Raw genomic sequence first — 24,616 nt, forward strand, 5'->3', positions numbered from 1 at the left:
GAAAAGTCTTTTCCAAAATAATGTAAAAAAACAAAAACACAAACAAAAAAAAAACTTAGTAGTCCATTCTGCAAAGTTATTTAGAATTATAATTTATAGAAAGTTACTAAACATTAGCTGTATCATTTAAATCAGCTATGATACTGATAGCCCTATACTTAAAAGAAACAAACAAAAAATTGGAAAAGGTCACATCTGTATAAAAATATTTATACATAATATATTTATTTTGGTTGTGGGGAAAAAAAGAAAAAGAAAAAAAAAAAAAAGGATGCTTAGGGGGACACCTGGCAAGTGAAGAAAGTTACAGTATATGAAAATGATGGAATTTTATCATACTATAAGAAACAGATAATTTCAAGAACATATGGAAATAAATGAACTGATGCAGAGTAAAGTAAGCAACGCCAGAATTATTTGTAAAATCAATATTCTAAAAATAAAAACATTGAGACATTTATAAGATGATTCAAAATGAAATGAGCAAAATCAAGAAAAAATTTATACAATAACAATAATGTAAAACCAACTTTGAAAGCTATAATAACTATAATTGATAATTTAGCTATTTATAAGTCCAGAGTACTGATGATGACACTATTTACTTTAGAGAGGTGATACGATTTAGGATACAGAACTAAGACATATACTTTTGTTTCAGACTTTGAAGATGTATATTTTGTTTGACTGTATATTTGTTACAAGATATTTATCATTTCCCATTGAGGCCAGTTCTGATGATCTTGTGATGAAGAGATCATTTACACCCAGAAAGAGGACTGTGGGAACTGAGTGTGGACCACAATATAGCCTTTTTACTTTTTTTGCTATTGTTTGCTCGCATTTTGTTTTTTCCTCTTTGATCTGATTTTTCTTGTACAGCAAGATAATTGTACAAATATGTATACATATACTGGATTTAACATAAACATTTAACATGTTTAACTTATATTGGATTACTTGCTATCTAAAGGAGGGGGTGGGGAGAAGGGAAAATTTTGGAATACAAAAGTTTTGCAAGAGTCACATGTTGAAAAATTATCCTGCATATGTTTTGAAAATAAAAAGCTGTATTGACTTAAAAAAGAAAGAAAGAAAGAAAGAAATTTATCATCTACCGCCATGAGATAGACAATGGGAGAGTGAAAATAATTTTTGTTAATTTTTTGAAAATTGAGAGGTAGGGAGGGGAAGCTAGAGATATTAATGCCATAAAGCATTTTCAGTTGAGATTGCCATATTATTAATTTTATTTATGTATTTTACTTTGTAACAAGTGTTTCAAGAAGTGGAGTAATCTGGAAATGTGTGTAATGTTAAAAATATATATATTAGTATTTATGTTTTTTATAAATACATACACACACACACACATATATATATAAATAAAAGCTTTGGTATGTAAATGGAATAATCTTCAGTCACCTGAAAATTTCACATATAAAGAATATTAAATCTATTATAAAGCCTTATTATTTTGTTCCAGTTGTATAGTGCTATTTTCTATTTATTTCTCTTTTTTTGGCAGCAAGAATATTAGTCATTCATAGCTGGACAATTCATCAGAATATGAAAAGTATAAAAGCTTCTCTAAAGTTTACACTTTAGGGGGAAAAAAAAAAAAATCAAAAAACAACCCATAGACCTTTCATCAAAAACATTTATTTCCCTCTGTACTCATCTTGACTCTCACCTTTCCAATCTGCATGCCATAGAGAAAAAAAAATTCTGCCCAAGAATTAATTTTAAATAGAGCATTCCTATGAAAGCTTTTGATCTAACCTATGATCCTGAGTCTAAAGAACTGAATTGAAATTCAATGAAATGCAAGTCCATTTCAGTAGGTAGGAAAAACTTACCTTTTCAGGTTGAGTGAAAAATTTGGTTGGAAGGACTGGGTCCTTTGGTGAATCTGCATTGCATAAAGCACTTTTACTATTTATAACACAAAGAGCAACATCACATACTGTGTAAAGTTTCTGAGGGAAAAAATGTAAAAAGATTTTCAGGAAGAGTACAGAATATACCAGTACCATCTTAAGAAAAATGAATTAACAATTTATATTAAAAGTCAACTTATATTCAACATCTAATCCCCAAAAATAATTTCTGTTACAGCTTTGGTATATATATATATATATATATATATATATATATATATATATATATATATATATATATATATATATATATATATATATATATATTTTCTGAAGCTGTCTCCTAATATGTTTAATTCTTTCTTTCTGAGTAATAATCACCATACTTAGAGGTTCCAATTGATGTCCATATGCCTCTGAAGACACAAAAGCTACACCCAACTGAGCCATGCTCTTACTTGAGATTGGGGGTCCCACATTTAGGAGGTATTCAAGCCCCTTAGTTTCTCTTCCCCAAAGCATTTAAGAACCCAGTAAAGCTAGAATATGTTTACAGTGAAAACAAGAAAACCAGCCATTCTAACTCTCATTCACATTCTCCAAATCAAAGCTGCATATTTACTGGAAGGAAAAAAGCTGAGTCTACAGCCCCAAACAAAGACGATGGCCCCTCTTACTTCATTAGTCTTAGGCTCATCAGGAGACTGGGCATCTCTGGTTAACTTGATATTTTCTGCCATCTTCTTCATAAAGGCATGGCTGTTATTCTCATTCTTTGTCATTAACACTTCAAGCATGAACCACAGGCACCTTGAAGAATTGTAGACAGATTCTTGTTAAGACGTAGGCTGACACGAGCTGAGAGACACACACTCACATCCAAGGCACTGTGCCTGCAGGATATTCTCAAGGGAACACATCATGACAAAATTCCTGTACAATTATATCTAATTTCCCAATTACCATCTTTGTAAAAATCAAAGAGATTATTTTATAAAATACACCAATTCTTGAATATAAGAAAACATATAAAAATTGTAAGACATTTGTAAAGGAAAAAAAATCAAAATCTCAAAATAGGATTCTGCTAAAAAAAAAAAAAATAGAACTTAGTACTTTTTCCCCACACATTGACCTATTTTTTTAAAAAAATTCTCAAAGATATCACCATTCTTTTAGTCCCCCAGTTTGCAACATTAAAACTCTTGAACTCTTGTTTCTGTCTGTCTCTCTCCCTTCTTTCTCCGCATATATTGAATCACTTGCAAAATCTTACCATTTCTAAGGACCTTCATAATTTTCTCCAATTTCTACTTCCCCCAACAATGTTTTACTTTTCCAATTATATGTAAAACTAATGATTTTTTCTTTTCCAAATGCATGCAAAGATAGTTTTCAATATTCATCTTTGCAAATCCTTGTGTTCTAAATTTTCTCCCTCCCTTGCCCTTGTACCTTTTCTCTAGATAGCATGTAATCCAATATAGATTAGACATGTGCAGTTCTTCTAAACATAGTTCCACATTTATCATGTTGCACAAGAAAAAAATCACACCAAAAGAAAAAGAATGAAAAAGAAAGAAACAAGCAAGCAAACTGCAAGAACAAAAAGGTGAAATACTATCAACATCCATTTTTGTAAGACTGGGCTCATTCCCAAGACACCAAATATTCTGATATATAGGTTATATGTGTACCATTATTTTAAGCCTAATTCCATACTAATAACACTGTGAAAGAAAAATTAAAACAAAAAACAAACCAAAGTGAAAGCAGTATGCTGTCATTGGCATTTAGTCTCCATTGCTTGCTCTCACATTTTCTGCCCCAAGTTTATTGGAATTCTGATCTCTTCTCTTAACTTATGCTGCTTGCTACCACTTTAGTTCAGGCCCTCATTGCCTCTTACTTAAGTAGCAACATCTCCTCAATCCTTCTCTAGTTGATTTTTCACACTGTAGCCAAATGACTTTTCTTAAGTGCACATGAGACCACGTCAGTTGCCAATGAACTCTACTCCCAAGAAACAAATTATAAACTCCTCTGTTTAGCTTTGAGGTTGGCTTCCCAGCCACACTGAACTCATTCCCCTCCCATACTTGGTAACCTGGCCAAAGGGGCCTTCTCTCTGTCCCTCACACACTTATTTTTATCTCTGCGCTTCTGAACGGACTGTTTTCCATCCTAATAACAACTCCTCACCTATGCTTTTTAGAATCAATCTCTGCAATACACAGCTCACAAACAACTTATTACATGAAACCTTTCCTGATAAAAACTGCAAAGTTACCTTTGAATTTAAGGACCTTATTTGAATTTGTCCTAATTCTTCCTGTATTGATGGATGCTTATGTCCTCCACCAGAACATCAACTCCTTTGGAGTTGATTGGAGGAGAATCCCCTATAGCTATCTGACCAGAGCAGCTAGCAGAATAGTATGTGCTTAATAAATGCTCGATTTATTATATACATGTAAAAAAATTAAAATAATAAAATTGAAGTTATAGTTCAAATATTCCAACTATCATAATTTTCTAATGACTGATGTCATCCCTAAAAGACAACTTTTCCATGGCAATAGTATTAATATCTAAATAGTTTAGCTTGCTAAATTCTCCCTAAAGCTGAAGCTTAGAAATAACATGACCCATCTCTTGAAATTTCATTACTGTCTTTCTAACATATCTTTATTCAGGAATACAAATACACAAAATCTAACCTAAAGGAAGAAATCGAAATGTTTGGCTCAGCTAGAAAACTAAGGAGTGCTCAAAAATAAAAGTTACATAGTAGAATGCTAGTAATATATTGATATGTAATTTATATAATAAATACTTCTGAAAATGGCTTATAGATAACATGTCTGTAATAAATCATTAATCTCCTATTACTCAAATATGAATCATAAGCACAATTGCTTTTTCATGAGGAGCTTTTAACTTAAAAGTACTTTCCTCCCTTGTTCACTGTTCCCTCTGTCTGGAATTTTTTTTCACTTCCTATCAGTTGAACTCCTACCAGCTTCTTAAGTATAGTTCAACTATTATTTTCTCCAATGTCTTTATTAATAAGAGACATTTAAACCCTTTCTTTACTGTGACCTTGCAGAGAATTTTGTTTCTCTACATGTGATTCACCTACCAGTTTATTGTTAGTTATCCCTATGTCACATTCTATATAGTAAGTACAGAGAGTATATTATTTAATTTTCAAATATATCCCAGCACCTAACTTCTCTCTGCAAAATGTATGAATCTAGTAAACTTTTGTTGAATTGAACACCTTCCCAAGCAAACTTAAAAGTCAGGTATTTATTAACTTGTTATTTAATATAATTAATTACTTATAAATAACATTCATAATTATATAATTTATTAATTAACAAAGAAATTACATTACTATGTAAAAAAGCACTGTGCTAAACAGTAGAGATACAAAAATGAAAAAAGGCACATAGTTCTTGCATGTAAAGTACTTAAAACCTGGTGGTCAGATGTGCAAAAAGAGGTTTGGTAGGAAGTATAATTGAACAAGGGTCAAGGAGGGGACCTAGAGAGGGCTATGAGAAAGCTGAAGAAGGAGAAGTATGAGGAAAGAAAACCTTCATGGAATCAGAGACCTGGAGGGCACAGTGGAAGGCACAATATTCCAAGATTAATCAGGAATCTCTTCAGGTGAGGGATGCTGGCAACGATGGACATCCCAGGTCAGGGAACAGGAGATCAATTAAAGTAGGGGTTAAGTGCCAAGAGACCATTGCTAAGAGTCTAGGCAAGCAGGATGTTCTGGCAGCAGCATGAATGAAGTCAAGAGAGTTGCCTTCAGATTTCCACCACTGCTTAGAATGTAAGCTCTCTAATGGAGGAGGGACACCAAGTAATGACCTGTCTATAATCCCAATGCCTAGAACAAGGATGATAAACACCTGTTGAAGAGTACCCCTGTCTCAGGGAAGACAGTGTCATATGTCATATGTCAGTGTCAGAAAGAATAACAGGAAATGGAGAGTTCTGATATTGTTACACCAAATATTTGTGAACTGCTGATGTTCAGTTAGAGCACACTCAAGTTAGTCCTAGCAAATTTCAACTGACAGTGCCAGTCGAATCTAAAAACATCCATGAGAGGAACCAGTAATCTTACACATTCAAGTGATCTTGCTTCTCTTTCCCCTCTAGCATCCAGCTGTGGGGCAGACAAGACAGTTTATCACCATCTCCATGAAAAGGAAGTTAACAAAGATAGTCCTAATGCTAAGATAAAGAATGAGCCTTCCCATGTGGGTTGCCCTTCATCTCCCAGATCCCCAGATCCCATGATCTCTGCCAATATGCACAAAGCACTCTGGGCTCATCCACCCTAAACCTTAGCTCATACCCACCTTCTCCCCCAATTAGAACAAGAGCTCCTTATGCATAGACATTATCTCACTTTTTGTATTCCCAACACTTAGTAGCACAAGTACTTAATCCACAGCTAATGTTTACTAAATAATGTTTTGGTTCATTTATTTGTAAAGTCAATCTGAAGTCTCTTCAGTTTAAATTTTTCAAAGTAGAAATTATTTTTAATTACATGAATATCACATTTCCTTGGCTTTTTTTTTTTTTTTTTTTGGGGGGGGGTCTCTTTATTCCCAAATTGCAGGAACAAATTGTCACCTCCTCCATTAGGTGGTGAGCTCTTTGACAGATGGGACTGTCTTTTCTGCTTGAATTCCTAGCCACTGTTGGCTTGGGTTCTTTAAAATGACTGGAGTCCAATGCAACTGCAGTACCACTTTGTTTTATGTTAAATTGCTTTAAAAAATGTAAAGCTATAAGCAATATGGGAATGTGCCATTGAATTATTACAGAATATATTAAAGAGGAAAATATCTCATTAGAAGACTGTACATTTAACTTAAATGTTGCTTTTAAATTAATATAATTACCTTAATTTTAAAAAGATCCCTACTAGCATAAGTCAAAGAATATGTTATATTTATATTACTCTTCACTTAAAAATAGAAAACATCTAAAGATATGAGAATGAAAAGTTCACTTATTTTTATCAAAGGACAGGACAATCCTGAGACCTTTCCTTCCAATATATTATCTTTTCACTCTTTGAATAATAGATTAATTCAAGTGGCAAGAAAACTTGGAAAGCGTATCCAATGACCAAATATGCTGGGAATTATAAGACTACCTAGAAAAGATAAATTATTACCCTCTAAATAAATTAAGACAAAAACTAGATTAGGGTAAGCAACTCCTATGGGATAAAAATCAAACTCTACCTTCAGCTACTCCATGAAGAACTTCTTAAGAAATAAGCCTTAATAAGAAGTCAATTAGTCACAAGAGCCTAAAGCAGTTAGGTCCAATTAGGATATTATGAGAAAAGGTCTGATTCTTCCTTGGACTGGAGGAGAGATCTCTGGTGGCTGGAGAGATCTAAGGAAGCAGCAACTTCCACTTTCCAGCTGAGGCTGCAGGCAGGCACCTCCTGGACAGCTCACAATCCTTGCTTAGGGCAAGCCATTCCTATGTTCACTAGCTTTAGCTGCTAAGAAATTCTTTCACTTGGTCCGATCTGGTTCCCCTAAATTGCAAGGCATTTATTCTACCCTGAGAAGCAAAGTCAACCACCTATTCTTTTAACAAAGATTTTCTAGTTTTTGAAAGTGCTAAATAGGTTTCTCAATATGTTATTTCCATGCAAACATATAACTTGCTGAAAATATATCATACTACAGACATATGTAGATGGCTAAGCACAGTAAGTTATCTTACTCATTGGTTTCAGGAACACTGTACCATGGTTAAGAGCAATAGACGTCACAATAGATGACACACAGAAAGTGTTTCAGCAGACACTTAGTGTCGGTAAGTTAGAGATGAACAAAGGAATTCCTGCATTGGGAAGGAGGTCATTTTAATTCAGAAGATAATTCAGAAAGGGAGTCAAAGGAAACAAGGCTGGAAATCGGGCTAAATGAAAGGATGAGGAGTTTCTATTTTATCATACTCTTTTTAACTCAAGAATTATGAACTAGTAACTAAAACCAGACAGGGATTTATGACAGAAGTAAATATTCAATAATTTTGAAAAAGTGGACTGATAAGATTTTCTTGATATGTGAGGGGAGAAGTAGATACTTCAAGGAGAGGCAGAAAATTCCAACTAAAGAAAAGTATTCAAAAGAAAAAAAAAAAAAAAAAAAAAGAAGAATGTTGCTTCAAAATCATCTGTATCCTGGACTGTTAGACTCCACAGACTAATTTCTGACAGAAGAGCTTGTTTTTGTATAAGGCTTTAAGGTTTTCAAAGTGCTTTGCAAGTTCTATCATTTGATTCTCATAAGAGCCCCAATAGATGTAAAATTAGCAAATCAATTTAATTTTAAAACAGTAAGGAAGCTAGTTGGTAAGAAATGACAGTTGCTTTCAATAGCCACTGTGCCACTGTTCTGAATAAGCTTTTAAAACTTTTAAAAGCTTTAATACCTTGGGTAAATCAACAAAAGCATAAAAAGAATTTTTGCAAAAATGGCAACCCTTGGAATCATATCTTTTTGAGGACAGACTTAAAAGAAAACAAAACAAAACTCAGAATTCTTGAAGAGAATAACACTTACTCTTTGATATCACGAAGTTGATCAACATCTTGAGGTTTTGTAAAATCTGGGTCATGTGCCAGCAAGTGAATCATATATGGAACTACATATTCAGGCAGCAGGGATAAGAGCTTTTCTAAAATGAAAATAATAAAACTATAAAAACTGGTTTTATATACCTCCTCTTTCTTTGTATTGTTCCTAAGGATTTCATGTTCATTTACAAATCAGATATGATATTATGTCAAGAGGAATCATCTTGTAGTGAAGGACGTGAATGCCAGTATAACTACAGAGATAAGCTGTCACAAAGCAGCTTAGTGGGAAAGTTATAAAAAAAGATGTGTTTCAGACCTCTCATCCTATCCATCAAGCTCTATCTACCATTATCATTTAAACAAAAGAAAAATGAATGATTTAAAAACAAAACAAAAAACCTTGTATACACACAAAGTTGTGTTAAAATGAAGATCTAGTAGTAAAAATTTCAGTTATTTTTAGAGAATATAAAGCAAACTTTTAAATACACTATGTAAAATGATGGCACATTTTCAGAAAATACTGAAGTCTATTATAAGATAAATTTCTCTCCTCGAAATGTCAAAATGGTGAGATGTATTTATATGCTTCTATACTAAGAGACCAAAAATTCTCCCCAAGTATGAAACAGTATGAAAAGAAAAAGAATGCAGGTCGACATTTTAAAAATCGTGAAAATAAAGCCTTCAAAAATGATGCTTCTGATAACCTTCAGTGCCATTACTAACCAGTAGCCATGGGGTTCTGCTTAATATACTCCCTTCGTATGCTGATGTTCTTTAGCAAACATTGTCGGGCATGGGCTCTTCTCTCTTTCACAGGATCTTTGGCACACAGGGCAAAGATTGCCATGTACTCCAATGGGAGCAGTAACTTCACAAGAGCCTTGTGCAGTTTCTGAGCAAATATCTGCCTTACTTGGTAGCACTCATCCTATAGCAGCAGAAAATCAAAACAAACAAACAAAAAAAATCACAGAAACACATTAAAAAAAAAAAACAAAACACCCTCAAATAGGATGACATATTAATGCTTTGGAAGGTGAAAGAAAATTCTTGAGAGTTAAAATGATCAATCCTGAAATATTAGCTTTATTTTTCTGTATGATTACTTTTCAGCTATTTGCAGGAATCAGGTTATGATATATAGTAATCAGTTTCTGTAATATATTCCAACTCAATTGTGTAATTTATTTCTTAATACTAGGACTGCATTGTTACTTACATTAATAACAAGTGCACAGAGCTGGAACTGTTCTGGTGTAATAATTTCATGGTAACAAGGCTCCTGAGCAAGCTTCATTATGGCACTACCAGCAGCCAGTCGCAAACGAGACATATCAGATTTACTATAAATGAATAAAGAACAAAAAAGAGTTAATCTTTTCTTTCAAAGCATTTCTCCTTGTGGAAAATTTTTATGGTAAAATAACTCATTGAGTACTACTTATTCATTGTGAATGAACAGGGTGTTCAAGTCATGTTTAAATCAGCCTGTTCATAACTTCATTTCTATCTTTTTGGTCTTGGATCTCCCAATACAACCAAGAAAACCTGTTTTTTATAGATCACTTTAAATTTGTGTATTTTTTACATCCAATTTTTAGTTTAAGTGTGCTTTTTTACTAGAATAACCTAACTTTTCCAAAAATGCAATTCCTTCCCAAAGTCTCCATTCTACCTTTTATATAACCACCACCTCCTGTCTTTAAGCATTTTCCTATATTAATGCTTAATTACATTAATAAACTGAGTTGAATGATTACAGATCCACAATCTTATTCATGTAGTCACCAATGCATATTTCATCTTAAATATTCTTTTCTCATGGATGATTCTTGTCCATGTCTTTCCATAAATTATCTCCAAAATAATCACCTGACTGACTCACTAAAATTCTTTTTCTATCTTGTTATTATGACACAATGATCACTGCTGTAGTTGGACTATCAATTTATTTTATCTAACTCTTACTGTATGTATGAACGGTTCACCCTCCATTCCCAGATAATTTATTATACAATATTCTGAATAGCTATCGTCACTATAATCATACATTTAGGATGTAACTTATTTACTAATGATATATAAAAATATATCATCCCTTCCATTCTCAGCAATTTTTTTTTCTTTTCTTTTTTTCTTAGCCACAAGTATTAATGTGACAAGGGTAGAACTGAGTTTCTGATTTGATTAGCTACTGGTCAGAAGCACCTCCACACAAAGATACTCAGGAAACTGTCCCAGTTTGAGAACTATCTCATTTTAAAAACCTTCCCATAATGATATGGTCTCAAGAGCTTGTGCTTTGGTAGCATATCTTTTGAGAAATCAGAGTCAATTGCTCTAAATGGAGATGCCAGGAGAACATGAGTGGTTAAAAAAAAAAAAAAAAAAAAAAAATTATTTCAAAAACAAGTGACAGCGCTGAACAACACTCTACCACCTCAACTTTGTGGCCATATCAGTATTTACCTTCAGTCACCACAATAAATGTATGCTGATAGTCATAGACTATATTTCAATTAAGTAAAAAGATATTTTTCTTTCCCATGTAGTTGGTTAGGCTAAACTTTTTGAAGTGATTATATCTGTTTTCTGAAATAAAGTACTACTGTGGTATCCTCAAAATATCCAAAGATGCAATAACAGCTCTTCAGTGCATTGATCGTATCCTGTGTGATAATCATAGGAAATAGGAAGTCATAGAAGGGTTAGAATCTTCACAGGTAGAGGTGGAAGTCAAGCTATCAAAAGAAAGAGTGGAGTCTGTATCTGATTTTAGAAGTAATAGGGAACCATTGGAACACAATGAACAGTGGAGTACCATGTACATTAAGATAGACTGGAGAAGAGATAGCTGGCAGAGAAACCAAGTAAAATTTCCCACTTGAACAAAACATAGGGAAGATGTGATAAGGTCCTGAACCGCTACAGTTGTGGTGTGAGTGGAGAATGAAGGAAAAAAGTGTAAGTTTTTTTTTCTTTCACATGTGTATGTAGAGTAACACTTGGTACCTAATTGAATATGTAGAGTGAAAGAGGCTGAAGAGCTGACTTTGATTACAAGGATAAAAATATAGGTGACTGGAAATATGATTGTGCCCTCTAAAGAATTAGGAAAGACAGGAAATTGGGGAAGAGAAAATAACTTCCTTTTTATACCCTAAGTTTAATTAAATGGGAAATAAAATTTAAGGATCCAACACTCATTTGATAATGTGGAACTACAGAGTTGTTTAGATATGTGCTCATTTTTATGCTCATTTTAAACTTTTTATTTATGTATACTCATATAGCTTTAAGTCTCTAATAAACAGTAGAAAATGCTGGGTGGATCAATATATCTGAAAACTAACAGCACAGATAGGATAAAAAAAACCACATGGAAATTGTTGGGGTCATCAAGAGATTAAGAATAGGAAAAGAAAGGTAGGAAAGAATTTAGGGGCATGGGGATAATTTAAGAAGAGAATGAAGTGATGTGAAACCAGCCAAACTAAAAACAAAACCACCACCAAAAATATACATTCACTTCCTAGCAGCCATCTTCAAAGTCAATTCTTACATGAAACTTTTCTCATTGCTAGAGATCTCCAGTTACTTTGTAGTTGTGAGTACACATCATTTGCAGCCAATAAAATGTGAGCTCTGTGAGAGTGGGGATAGTACACTCTGAAACACTGTATGTGCTTAATAAATGTTTATTCAAGAGAAATGAAAACAAATCTCCTTCTCCTCCCCCCTCTGCTGGGGATTGAGGTGGGGAGGAAGGGTGACGGCTGGGGAAATTACTTTTGTTGCATTCCCCTCCAACTCCATTTAAGAAAAAATATGGTTATCTTTGCTAAAAGGAATGGCTTGTGGGAGACATGGGTGAAAGTTGGGGAGAACATATTGAGAAAGAAAAAAACAAACAAAGATGATAAATAAAATTTAAAAAAATTGTTTTTAAAAGCAACAAAACAATCCAACAAGTACATTATTGCTTTATAGTCTAAGTAATATGAATGTTTTAATTTCTTTTACCACCAATTAAATAATATGTGGGGAGAAAAAAATCAACCCATGTGCCAAGCATTGTGCTAAGTGCTGGAGAAACAAAAAGAGGCACGAGCAGCCCTTGTTCTCAGAGGGCCATTTTCAGTTTGTAAACTAAATCAGTTTTTTTGAAAGACACACATTAAATTTCTGAAGTCAACTGACTATAATTGGGTATCAGGGAGGGGAGCATTAAAGAAATGGAAACAAAGTGGATATCCGCTGATGGGGGAATAGCCAAAATGCTGTACTGTTAATAATGTAATGAACTCATTCACTTAAGAAATGACCAACATCTGAGTGTTTTAGTACAAAAGATAAGTACATAACATGAACAGTAACTCCAACAATGTACATGAAAAGCATTTGAAAAAGCCAGAACATAATTACACTAATAATAGTAGAGTAACTAATCTGGGATTCAAAGAGATGAAGCAATCCACCTTCTCCTTATGGTTGGAGAAGTGGGGAATGACAGATAAACAATATTAAGAATTTTCAGTCTTGTTCAGTACCTGAATTAGTCAATGAGTGAGCATTTATTAAGGACTTGTTCTGTGGGCACAGTTCTGAGATTATACAAAGACAATAAATCAGATGACTTTCCTTTTTTTCTCTTTCAATGGCAAGTTGTTTTGAGGGTGGGGTGGAGCCCTGTTCGCTGCTTCTGACTTATGTGGTAAGTTTTTGATTCTTGATGTCTCATGGAATCATAAGCTTTCATTTAGTCAATTCTAATTTATACAAAAACACCTCCCTAAGAATTCTTGGGTTTGTAAAAATCTGCATTTTTCTTTGAGGATTTCTTTTGTAGATATTTTCAAGTCATAGTCTTCCTCTGTGTTAGTCTTGAGCTTCTCAGTTACCACAGTAGCTCTTTAAGGTTGGGTTAATTTTCATCCTTCCAGCCTACTTCCTGACATTGGACTTAATTTAGACCTGATTTCTGCTTACTTTGTAGGGTAGGTGGAGACCTGGGATTAGCTTCTATCCTTTTGTTTTTTATCCTATGTCCTTTTGTTTTCACAGCTCAGTTTGGGGATTTACAAGTTTTCAGGGTTACCAAAGTGCTGTGATGGAAGAAGAGGTTTGTTCATTGTCCTCTTGGTCCGAGCTCTATTAAGTTCCTGACCCACTTTTGGATCTATTGACTTGTGTATGGTTGAAATTCCATAGACTGCTGCTAGATTCAACCACTATTAGACATCTGGGAGGCTCTGGAAAGGGCTAACAGAAGATTCTGCAAGTTCCCTTTCGGCCTTTTGTCTCTAGCCCTGCTTATATCCTACAAATCAATGTGCTGGGCTAAATTCACTGACCTGCTACTCTGCCACTGCGCTCACAGCTTACAGCTGTGTTTCCTGAATTTCATCAACAAGAGCTCTGTTAGTTCATGACTATTTCTCTCCAACCTGAGCTGTCAGAAGGCAGTCTTTTCTGTATTTAGAAATAGTTCAGGGATCTTCTAGGATCTCTTCCACCCCTGTGTTTCTTTGTATAATGGTACTCTGTATTGGTTCCTTTTTTATTCCTGTGTGCTGGAACCCTCTATGTCATTACCACTATAAGGTACTTCCCAGTGTTTGAAGTCCTCCACATAGCATTGACTGTGTAAAGTTGCTATGAAAAACTTGAAAAGGGCAAGGGGCTAGATTCTCAGTAAATGTAATGTGATAGAATCAAGAAAATATTTGAAGTTGAATGGTGCTAAGATTCAGAATAAAGAAAAAACTGGTGTAAAGCAGTAAACTATACTTTTATATTTTTTATAACTAGATAAATCATGGTAATCTAAAAACTGAGATACAAGTTCCAATTTTAATTACTTAATGATTTTCTGTAAATATAATTAAGAATAGAGGTCATATAATGTATCAAAACTTCATGTCTGTGTTATGATAGATTAAAAAAAAAAATCACAATCTCTATTTGCCTCAGGCAATTAGGCTAGGCACTTCAACTGATGCAAAAATGTTACTACAATTTTAGTTTCATCTTCTATTTCCCCCCTTATTAAAAAAAAAAAAAAAAAAAAAAAAAGCACGATGTTGATGTAGCTTACTCCTTTGAGGCATTCATAAATCCTAGTCTTTTAAGTACTTAATGGCACAAAAGACATTTCCTAGTTTTGTGAACTTAGGTGAGTCAATTAACTACTATGAGTCATCAAGTTTGATGAGGAAATGGGAATTTTGGATTTTTTTTTCTATATCTAATAAGTGACTAAAATTAACTACCCATTCATAATTGTCAAAAGAAATATGGCCTTCAAAGTTTCTCTAAGATGATGAAAATCACTTCTTAAATTTTGACCCACTTGAAATTTATGGCTGTCTTACATGTCTCTTAATGGAATTCATTTCAAAAGTCTACTTTTCCATTTTTTAAATCCAAGGCCAAGTTCCAATGATCTTGTGATGAAGAGAGCTATTTATGCCTGGAGAGAGGGAAGTGGGCACTGAGTGTGGACTACAACATAGCATTTTTACTCTTTTTGTTGTTGTTTGCTTGCATTTTGTTTTCTTCTCATTTTTTTTTTCCCTTTTTGATCTCATTTTCTTGTACAGCAAGATTATTGTATAAGTATGTATATATTGGCTTTAACATATTTTGGATTACTTGCCATCCTGGGGATATGGGAAGGAGGGGAAAATTTGGAACATAGGTTTTGTAAGGGTCAATGTTGAAAAATTATCCATGAATATGTTTTGAAAATAAAAAAGAAAAGGAAAAAAAAAATCCAAGAGCAGAACCTAATAGTTATTATTTTATATTATAATTGAAGTTCTTGGCCCAATCATTCACCTTCTTTCTTACCTTTATTCTTTATCTCCCTTGGTATTTTTACTCATCAGCACTGTATCAAATTGGTAGATATTAATTTATGTAGCAGCCATTTTTTCTTTATTGGCTAGGCCAAGCTATCTGGACTTTAATTTTCTTTCTACATGATGTGAATAGGGTATTTATGTCTAAATCAATGTACTTCTAGTCATTTAAATATTTAATCATATAAAATGGTAAGACAAAGGCTAATGGACAGTTTTCACAGAACAACCTATTTCATTGATAAGTGAGATAAAAACAAAAAGGATTTTTATCATATGTTTGTCAATATATGGCTATTAACAAAACCCATGAAAAAAAATCTTTGTAAATTCTTTTTCACAGCCTTGATAGCAAATGTATTCTATAATTTACTTTATGTGTTCTCTAGTTTTCAAAGATATTGTAACCAAAAAAGTGGAAATGAGAAAAAATACTTACCTGATTCTTTTTTGTTCTGTGAGGTCACCCTCACTAACCAACATTGCTGATAATAACCGAAGAGTGGAATTGGCAGACTTAGACTGGTTGTTTTTCATTCCCAACAGCCATCGCACCAGAAGTTTAATTGCTTGAACCTATAAAATAAGAAGAAGCTACAGAAGACTGTCAAAATAGAAACATCGTGGATAAGTGCAGCAAAACTGAATTTTGTTATAGTCATTTCAATTGTGGTAGCTGCTTTGTTTGTCCATGTGACATAATTGTTCACAAACCAGGGGCTAAGTGTAATTCTCACGGTTTTTATTATTTTTTTTTTTTACCAGACATCTACTATTTATCAATTTGTATGAAAGAAAGGAACAAAGAATGTTATATACAATGTTAAAAAATAGTTAAAAGCATTAGCTATTTAAATTGAGATTTATTTTTATTGTTGCAGACGAGTTTTAAATCTTGAAGTTTACAAGACATAAATGTGAGGTCAAAACAAAACACTCCTAAACACCGCACTCACCTCTCCAAATTATATGTTAAAAAGAAGAAATTTCAAAGAATTAAACTAAAGGCTATTTTTTTTTGGAAGTGTTCGTTTTAAAGGAAAAAGATAAGTTTTATTCTACTTTAGAAAAAAATGGCCACCAAGAAGCTATTTATCTTAGATCAAGTAGTTTAGGTGGGTAATATCTTCAATTATTGGAGAGTCTAACATAAACAGTAGTTATAAATGGCTAGACATCAACCTGGAACAGGTCAGACTTAATATTGTTTAGTATTTTATCAATAATCTGGATGAGGGAATCGAAAGTGTGAAAATATACAAATTGGAAGAGATTATTAAGGAGCACTACATAACCTATATACAAAAACAATTCCAAAACATTCACCTCTTTCACTTTATTTCTCAAAGCCAAAATGGGGGCCAGGGATACAAAAATACTGGGTGTCCCTAGAGCCTTAACCAACATTTTAAATTGCACTAAGGGTCTGAGGACACCTAATGCAGGTCTCTTGGCATTCTTTGAGACCCTTAATCTACAGTCATTTCTTTAATAAAAAATACTGAGCAGAGGAATTGTTTGTATTGTTCACAGACAGGCGGTCACAACATATCACTGGGAAAGGAAACATTAAGCAGAACAATTTCAAAAGGAGAGGGAGATAGACATATGGCAAAAATAATGTTAGATGGCTAGAGAGAACTACTATGTTAAATCATTAAGGATTCAGAGATTATTTCATCTGTTTTAAAATGAAATATTCCATGGGAAGATGCATATATGAAATAAACAAAAAGAACTGATTTATGATAAAGCACACTTACTTTGGCTAGTACTTCTGGGGAAACTTCTTCATCTGGAGACCATAATTTTCCATTCTTCTCACCTGTTGACTGTAGATACTTCAATAAATTTATTTTAGATGAAACATTTTCTAATCCTTTGCTTTATCATGCTCCTTTTGCTATAAAAAGTTATGCCCTTTGTTAGAGCACTAAAAGGTCTTTATTCCTGAAGTTTTGGTGCTCCAACCTGTGGATATAGGGAGCAAGTAGCATACTAGATGGTTTAATTATTTCTGTGTTCTTATGGCTTCACTCAGCAAAAGTGATAGATAGGCATGAATGAGATGCCAACACTCTCTAGTTGCTATGGGCATAATGTATACCCTTAGGCTGAGACCCAAGTCTCATCTGTCTTTCCATATTGTTTCATTCACCTCAAAAACAAAAAAACCCACCCCAAAACACAACAAATTAACCTTCCTTGTATGATCAAAAGACTTCATAGTGGAGAGTACAATGTAAAATAAAGCTATTCCTGGTTTTCCCTTCAGAATAAAGGAAAAAAAAACAAAAAAAAAAAACATCAACTGATTAGTCAAACTAATATAATATAATATAATATAATATAATATAATATAATATAATATAATATAATATAATATAATATAATATAATATAATATATATATATATATATATACACACACACACACACACATATACTATATATATGGTATGTATATATACACTATACAAACTAATATAATATACAGATATATATATATATATATATATATATATCTGTAACAATGTGTCCATTTGACAAAATTCTGAGGTTTGACTTATAAATTTGAGTGATTTTTCATACTAAGAGAGAATTAATTGTTCATATTTTAAATGACTTAATAAAAATTTACTTTTCAATAATGAACTCTCACTTCATTTAAAATATTTCATTTTTAAAGCCTTTCAAAAGCACTTCTGTTATAGTAAAAGGGGATTAAAGATATATATGAAAACAATTAAACACAAGATAATGCGTATTAAGAAAAAAATAAGCAAAATGTGAGTGACAAAATTAGGAAAGGAAAATATCTTTAAAAAAAAAATTACAGACTTACCCTGTCATTCATTAAAAGGTCTTTCACAATAAAATTTGCTACTACAGATTTCATTGGGGAAGCAAACTGATCTGGTGCTAACATGGAAATATGGCCCAAGGAAACTAATGGTGTTATAAGCTGCTCTGGAACATCAGCATTCAGACTCCTACTGAGAGGCTGGGAAAATAAAACAACAGAAATGAACATTTTAATGGTATAATAACTAACCTTTCTTCAGTGCAAGATCCATATAACTATGATGGAATATAGAATAAACCCAAATCCTCTTAAATTTTCCACAATTTTCTAATATGGATCCAGTTGCTTAATAGTAACCATATAAAATTATGAATAAAAAATCTGCTTTGTTCCCCACTAAAATTTAATAAAAAAAGTCAAAATAAATGCAAAGGAGGCATTAAAAATGTTTGACTAAAAAGGAATGACAAAAGATATTAATAATGAATAGTGTAGAAAATATTCTCATTTCATTTAATTGCTTCTGCTTCCTCTCTAACATTGCCCAAATTCCAAAGCATTCTACTACAATGGGCATATTCTGCGGGTGGCAGAGCTAGAGGAATCCTCACACTCCTGGGACATTTAAAATAATTTTGGCCCCCAGGAAATGTGACTCATTAAGTAGTAATCCACAAACATCCAATTTATGGTAGCACAAACTGAACTGCTTGGGAGTAAACAAGAAATTAATCCAAGAATAAAAGGAATTGGTATCCCAAGGAGGCCTTTAAATTCACAGTGTAGAAGTGTGAACTCTAAGATACTAAACAGTGAGCCTAAACGTGAGACCATCTCTTTCACAATATGACATGTTTAAAGAAGAGGATACCTGCCCCCTAAAAATCAAGCAAGGATTTGATTTAGATTTACAAAACAGGTAAATCTCCAAAGCCAACAAGTCAACAAACCATATTGTTTAAAAAAAAAAAAAAAATACACCCACATACCTCAAAAATCTGTGCAAGCTGTACTTCTTTATTTGTGAATATGGCATGGATACAATGGACAGCCTGTTTTGCTTGGTGTGGTGTACCTCTCTTTGCTTTTTGATGTAAGATGGGAATTAAGGTGCTGCAAATATTAAAGTAACACTCTTAAAATGTAGCAGAAGACCATATATTTTATGCAATTCTTTTAATTGGATTTCTGCCATCGCCACTTTAAAGCATAATACCTATGGACATAAACCTTCAAAATAATCTCTAGAGCACAAGCTATTCTGACAATTCCCCACACCAAATAACAATGATGTTCTAGAAATTTCTTATAAAACATACAAACTACTCAGAGAGCTTGGACAGAAAGCCAAAATCTTCATTTAAAAATTACTGATGCAGAGTCTATATAGAACTTTCTATAGCCTATCTAAAATTAACATAATTTCCAAGTTGCTAAAGAGTCTCCAAAAAATAACATAAGAAAAAATTAATTACAAATTTAACCAAAGCTGATTTTCTATTTTTCTGTTTCTATTATTTTGATGGTGGCAAAAGGACATGTATTTGTATCATTTTTTTGAAGGGATTGAGAAATTTAATGTTGATTAAATTTTTCGGATAACATTTAAAATGAAAAACAAAATTTTGAAAGTTTACATCAAATCTAATTTGTATCTTTGTCCACCAAATACTTCCCTTACTCAGGCCAGATATTTTCAATTCCCTCAACTAATCCTCAAATGTAATCAACTTGAGTCTTTTCATGATCTTGATTGCTGGCTTCTGGACTCTATCTCTTGTCTTTCCTAAAATGTGTTACACAGAACTGAATATATAATTCTTCAGAAGGATTTTGGGAAAAGTGGAGTGCAAATGAACCATCATCTATTTTATACTTGAAGCTTATTTTATTTTTACTATGACCTAAAATTTTTCTTGGCTATCACATAGAAGGTAAACTCACTGAAAGTAGCAATTGTCTCATTTTTTGATTTTGGATCCCTAGAGCCAAGCATAATCCCAAATAATTGACTCATGTTAAGCTTGGAAACAGAAATTCTCGGATCTTTTTCAGAGAAACTGCTATCTAGCCATGATTCCCATCTTATAAATGGTAAGTCACTTCTTTGAATTCATATATACAATTTTACATTTATTCCTAATTTCATCTTATTAAATCTGGCTCAATATGCTAAGATAAGAGTTTTTGAGATACAGCCTATAAACCATCCCTCTCACTTTGTGTCCTCAGTAAATTTTATAAGGATACATCTATACCTCAAGTCAAGTCAGTGATAAAAAAGTAAAATAAAATAAGAAAGCACTGGCTGAAGAGATCTTCTATTGGATATGTCTTTGCAAGTTGATAAGAAATCATTAATGCTTCATTTCAGGTTTTAGGCCTTCATCTATTTATTATCCTTTTAATTACCATTTTCTAATCCACTTATCTATCATTGATAAGAAGACCATGAAAGACAAACATATATATCATATATAGCTAAGTAACCTGTTATTTACAATATTCCTATAATCCATTAGTTTCAAAGTAAAAATAAACAAGGTTACCTGGATAATGCCTGTTCTTAGTAAAGTGATAGGGAGTTTTTGATCATAGCTTCAATTTCTTAGCAGTTTCACTAACCATCTCTTTAATAATACATTTCAGAATTCTGTTAGGAATGAAGTAAAGCCCAGCAACCTAAGTTGTAGATTTTATTTACTTCCTTTTTTGGAAAAAAGGGATATTTGTCCTCCAGTTATGGAAAACTTTTATTGTCCATGACCTTTCAGGATGTCACTGAGAAGAGAGTGGCAATCACATCTACTAGTTCCTTCTAGCTCTAAAAATGCAGTTGGATCTGGTTCATGTGATCTAAACTGCTCAAATGCAAGGCACTCTTATTTTGGTTTTCAAATTCTCTACTAGCTTTTTGGGTTCTTTCATTCCTATTTCTTGGCAAAGAAAACATAATTCTACTTCCATTTGTTATTGGTCATCACTGTAGAAATGGTCCTATTTCTTAACAGATCCTTCTTTAATCCTTAATACAGCTTAAAAAAAAAAAGCAAAGCACAACCTCCCCAGTTCTTTTGTGTACAGAGGAAATCTGTGCTGGATAGCAAAGATTTTTGAGGAGACCGAAGGATCTATTTTCAAGCTATGAGAAAGAAGAGATTGTACCACATATTTACAGTATGGTTTGGGGAAAAAAAAAAAAAAAAAAAAAAGCAAGAGAGACCAAAATAACAAGTTTGAAACTATTGGGACTCCTTTTCCAATTCTACAAAATCTTAATGAGGATTTATGTCAAAGTAACTATTGGTAAAGGTATTAGCTCAGGCAGACTTTGGCAATGGTATTCTATATCGAAGGCTATGTCTCCATTTCTCTGTAATGGCTACCAGGCTGTACCTGGAATATGCTCCATTTTCACTCCCACCTCCCAGAATCTCTTTCTTTCTTTAAGTTGCGGCTCAAGAATCACTTTTCCACATACATTTTTTTCTGACCTTCCCAACTACTACTGCTCTCTCTTTCAAGTTGCCTTGAATTTAAATATCCTCTATTTATTCTTCTTATTCCACAGATGTTTGTGTCATTTTTGTCATTTCATCCAACAACATAAACTAATTTTGAGTATTTCCACTTGTATTTGTATCACAGAACACAACACAGTAAGTACCTTGTCACATAGTAGGCACTTACTAAACCCAATATATCACAGACATTGAATGATTTGCCAGATCCTGTTGATTCTATTTCTCACATCACATCCCTTTATCTATTTTTCTTTCACATAATAATCACCCTAATTCAGGCTCTTTTTACTTATCCCCTAGCCTACTATTAAGCTGCCAAATTTCTCTCCACATAGATTTCTGATCCTCATCAATTCACCTTCCAAACAACTGCCACAATGATATTGTTAGAATGCTAATCCAAACAGATTGTAACTCCCTTATTGAAGAAGCTTGATTGCTGGTTGACTATAGAATATATAAATTTCTTTATATGTTAGTTAACACCTTTCACAATTTGGTTCTACTTATCATTCCTGCTACAAAGCACTGGGCATTAGGGTTGCATTCCAGCTCCAACATTCACTGGACTTTGTTCATGGCCATGAAGTTTAAGTGACTCTTAACTGCCTCATTCATAATTTGTGAGCAATGCTTGAACTACCTGTTTCACAAGATTGAGAAAGCATTTTGCAAAGCTCAAAACATTATGTAAATGTGAATTACTTACTATTTATAAGATAGAGTAGCTTATAGAAAGCATGGGATAAATTATATTGGCATTTGATGCTTTTCAATTAAGTTATTTATAAAATGGGTTTTATGTAACTTCAAGAAATTGTTAATTACAATTATATTTCTAATTTATTTCTGATATAAAAATGTGAATGGCAATTGTTAAGCATTAAATGCATGATGAGAATAGAGAAAGTATGGATAAGTAAAAGTCTAATTTGTAAAAATCTATTGACAGTATTTCGGCTGGCTAGTTAGCTTTTGGTACAAGTAATAACTGACAGTGAAAGAACAAAAAGAAAAAGAAATGCATTAAAAAACTAAAGCTAACCAAATATATATGTTCATGTGTAGAAAAAAAAAATGGGAAAAGACAGTAAATATAACAATTCAGTCATAAGTTAACAGTGAAACTTTAGGATATCATATGAAGAAAGCTACTCACGATCTTATTTGTGGAAGATCTGTTTCTATTTTGTGTCCTGTATTCCTAAAAATCTGTATGGCAGCTTCTGCTACTTTGTCATCTTCCATTCTGAGGCACTGCAGCAGCGACTCATAAGTCTCTGCTGAGTGAAACGAGGTAGGATGTGTGAAAGACAGAACCTGTGTGACAGACATAATGCTTTATGAACATGAATAATAATAAAAATCCAGGAAAAAAAATATTCCTAAGTACAAGAGATGAAAATTAAACAATTTGCTTAATTTTTAGCAGTACTTTTAACAAATATTCAAATAACTCAAGAAGTGACAAGGATTTCCCATGGAAATGTGAAAGTGTAATGTTCTCTCTAAAATATAATGTTCTCCATTGAGGTTTTCTTTGGGTCTCTGGAGGCAGCCTTCGTTTCAGTTCAGTAATCACCAAAAGTGCAGCAAAATTTTGTGTCCAAATTCTTTATTGTCTCTTTCAAAGTCCTGTCTCCTTTCCTAGGGCCTGGTTAGCTTTCTTAGAGGGCTATCTATCTCTCTCCTTGGTTCTGAGAGCTTGAGCTCCTGCCTCCTTCTCTGCCCTCTGAATCTCTCTGAGGTTTGTGCTTCAGCCTCCAGCCACCACAAAGGTGGACGATGGAATGAATCTTCTCAGCCTCTCAGAGCTTCTAGTGGCTTGTCTTTTCTGGCCCTGAGAGCTTCTTGTTGCTTACGTGCTCTAAACTGAGTAAAATCAATCATTATAAAACTAGGAAACCATTATTTGTTGTAGGATTAAATTAATGCTGAATCAGATTTAACCATTGTCTCCTCAATTCCACTCAGTACCTTGTTTCAAAGTCTGACCCATAACAGGAAGGATGTTAACTGTAGCATAATCTCTCAAATGTTTACTTGAATGAATAAAATGAATGAAAAAATAAAATTGATTTATAACACAATGCTTACTGTATACCAAGGAAATACTTAATGAATGCTAAATCTTTATCACTAATACTATCACCTTTATCACTATCACCACCAAAGGAAAGCATCTATGCAGTGTTTAGAATGCTGTACATGAAATGAATTTATTTATTATCTCTTGACATTAGTTGAGTGACCATAATTAAGTAATTCAACTTACCTTCAACTTAGTTGATTTACTTGTTAAATGGGAATAAAACCAGCGAACCAACCTCTTAAGATTTTTTAAATTACAAATGAAGTGGTGTGAGTAAAGTACTTTACAATTATTAAAACACACTTTATGTGCCCATTACCTTTACTTCTTAATTATATTAAGCTTTATATTTTAAATTTCAGATCAAGAAGGAAAAAAATACCACTGGATGTCTAATCAGCTATTTACAAAAGAATAGTATTTAAAAACTTACAGATATTTAAAAGTATGATTATAATAATTTATTATTATTGCCTTTTATTTTTCCAAATATATGCAAAAATAGTTTTCAGCACAACTCTGCAAAATTTGCATTCCAAATTTTTCTCCCTGCCCACTTTCTTTGACAGCAAGCAATCCAATAGGTTAAACATGTGCAATTCTTGTAAATTTCCATATCTGTCATGTTGCACAAGAAAATCAAACCAAAAGGGAAAAAAGAAAACATGAGAAAGAAAAAAATAATAATAAACAATACATTATACCATGGCAACAACAAGATTATGTCATGATCAACTCTGATAGACGTGGCTCTTTTCAACAACGAGATGATTCAGGCCAGCCAATTCCAATGGACTTGTGATGGA

General features: G+C 33.0%; 1 protein-coding gene across 4 annotated transcripts in view; it reads right to left on the minus strand.

The window, feature by feature from the left end:
* Positions 1-24,616, minus strand: part of PDS5A (PDS5 cohesin associated factor A) — a 128,561-nt gene that overhangs the window by 16,334 nt on the left and 87,611 nt on the right. For 3 of the 4 annotated variants that reach the window (XM_074274573.1, XM_074274574.1, XM_074274575.1), the window contains 10 exons: positions 22,878-23,038; positions 19,184-19,307; positions 18,234-18,392; positions 17,153-17,221; positions 15,829-15,965; positions 9,746-9,869; positions 9,250-9,454; positions 8,504-8,618; positions 2,558-2,690; positions 1,860-1,979 (listed from right to left, as the gene is read on the minus strand). In XM_074274573.1, coding sequence (XP_074130674.1) covers positions 1,860-1,979; positions 2,558-2,690; positions 8,504-8,618; positions 9,250-9,454; positions 9,746-9,869; positions 15,829-15,965; positions 17,153-17,221; positions 18,234-18,392; positions 19,184-19,307; positions 22,878-23,038 — 1,347 coding nt within the window. Of the gene's footprint in view, positions 1-1,859; positions 1,980-2,557; positions 2,691-8,503; positions 8,619-9,249; positions 9,455-9,745; positions 9,870-15,828; positions 15,966-17,152; positions 17,222-17,256; positions 17,361-18,233; positions 18,393-19,183; positions 19,308-22,877; positions 23,039-24,616 lie in introns of those variants that run through there. The other variant, XM_074274576.1, reaches the window with a different exon arrangement.

The sequence above is a fragment of the Sminthopsis crassicaudata genome, chromosome 6 (assembly GCF_048593235.1).
Source record: "Sminthopsis crassicaudata isolate SCR6 chromosome 6, ASM4859323v1, whole genome shotgun sequence".
Lineage (NCBI taxonomy): Eukaryota > Metazoa > Chordata > Mammalia > Dasyuromorphia > Dasyuridae > Sminthopsis > Sminthopsis crassicaudata.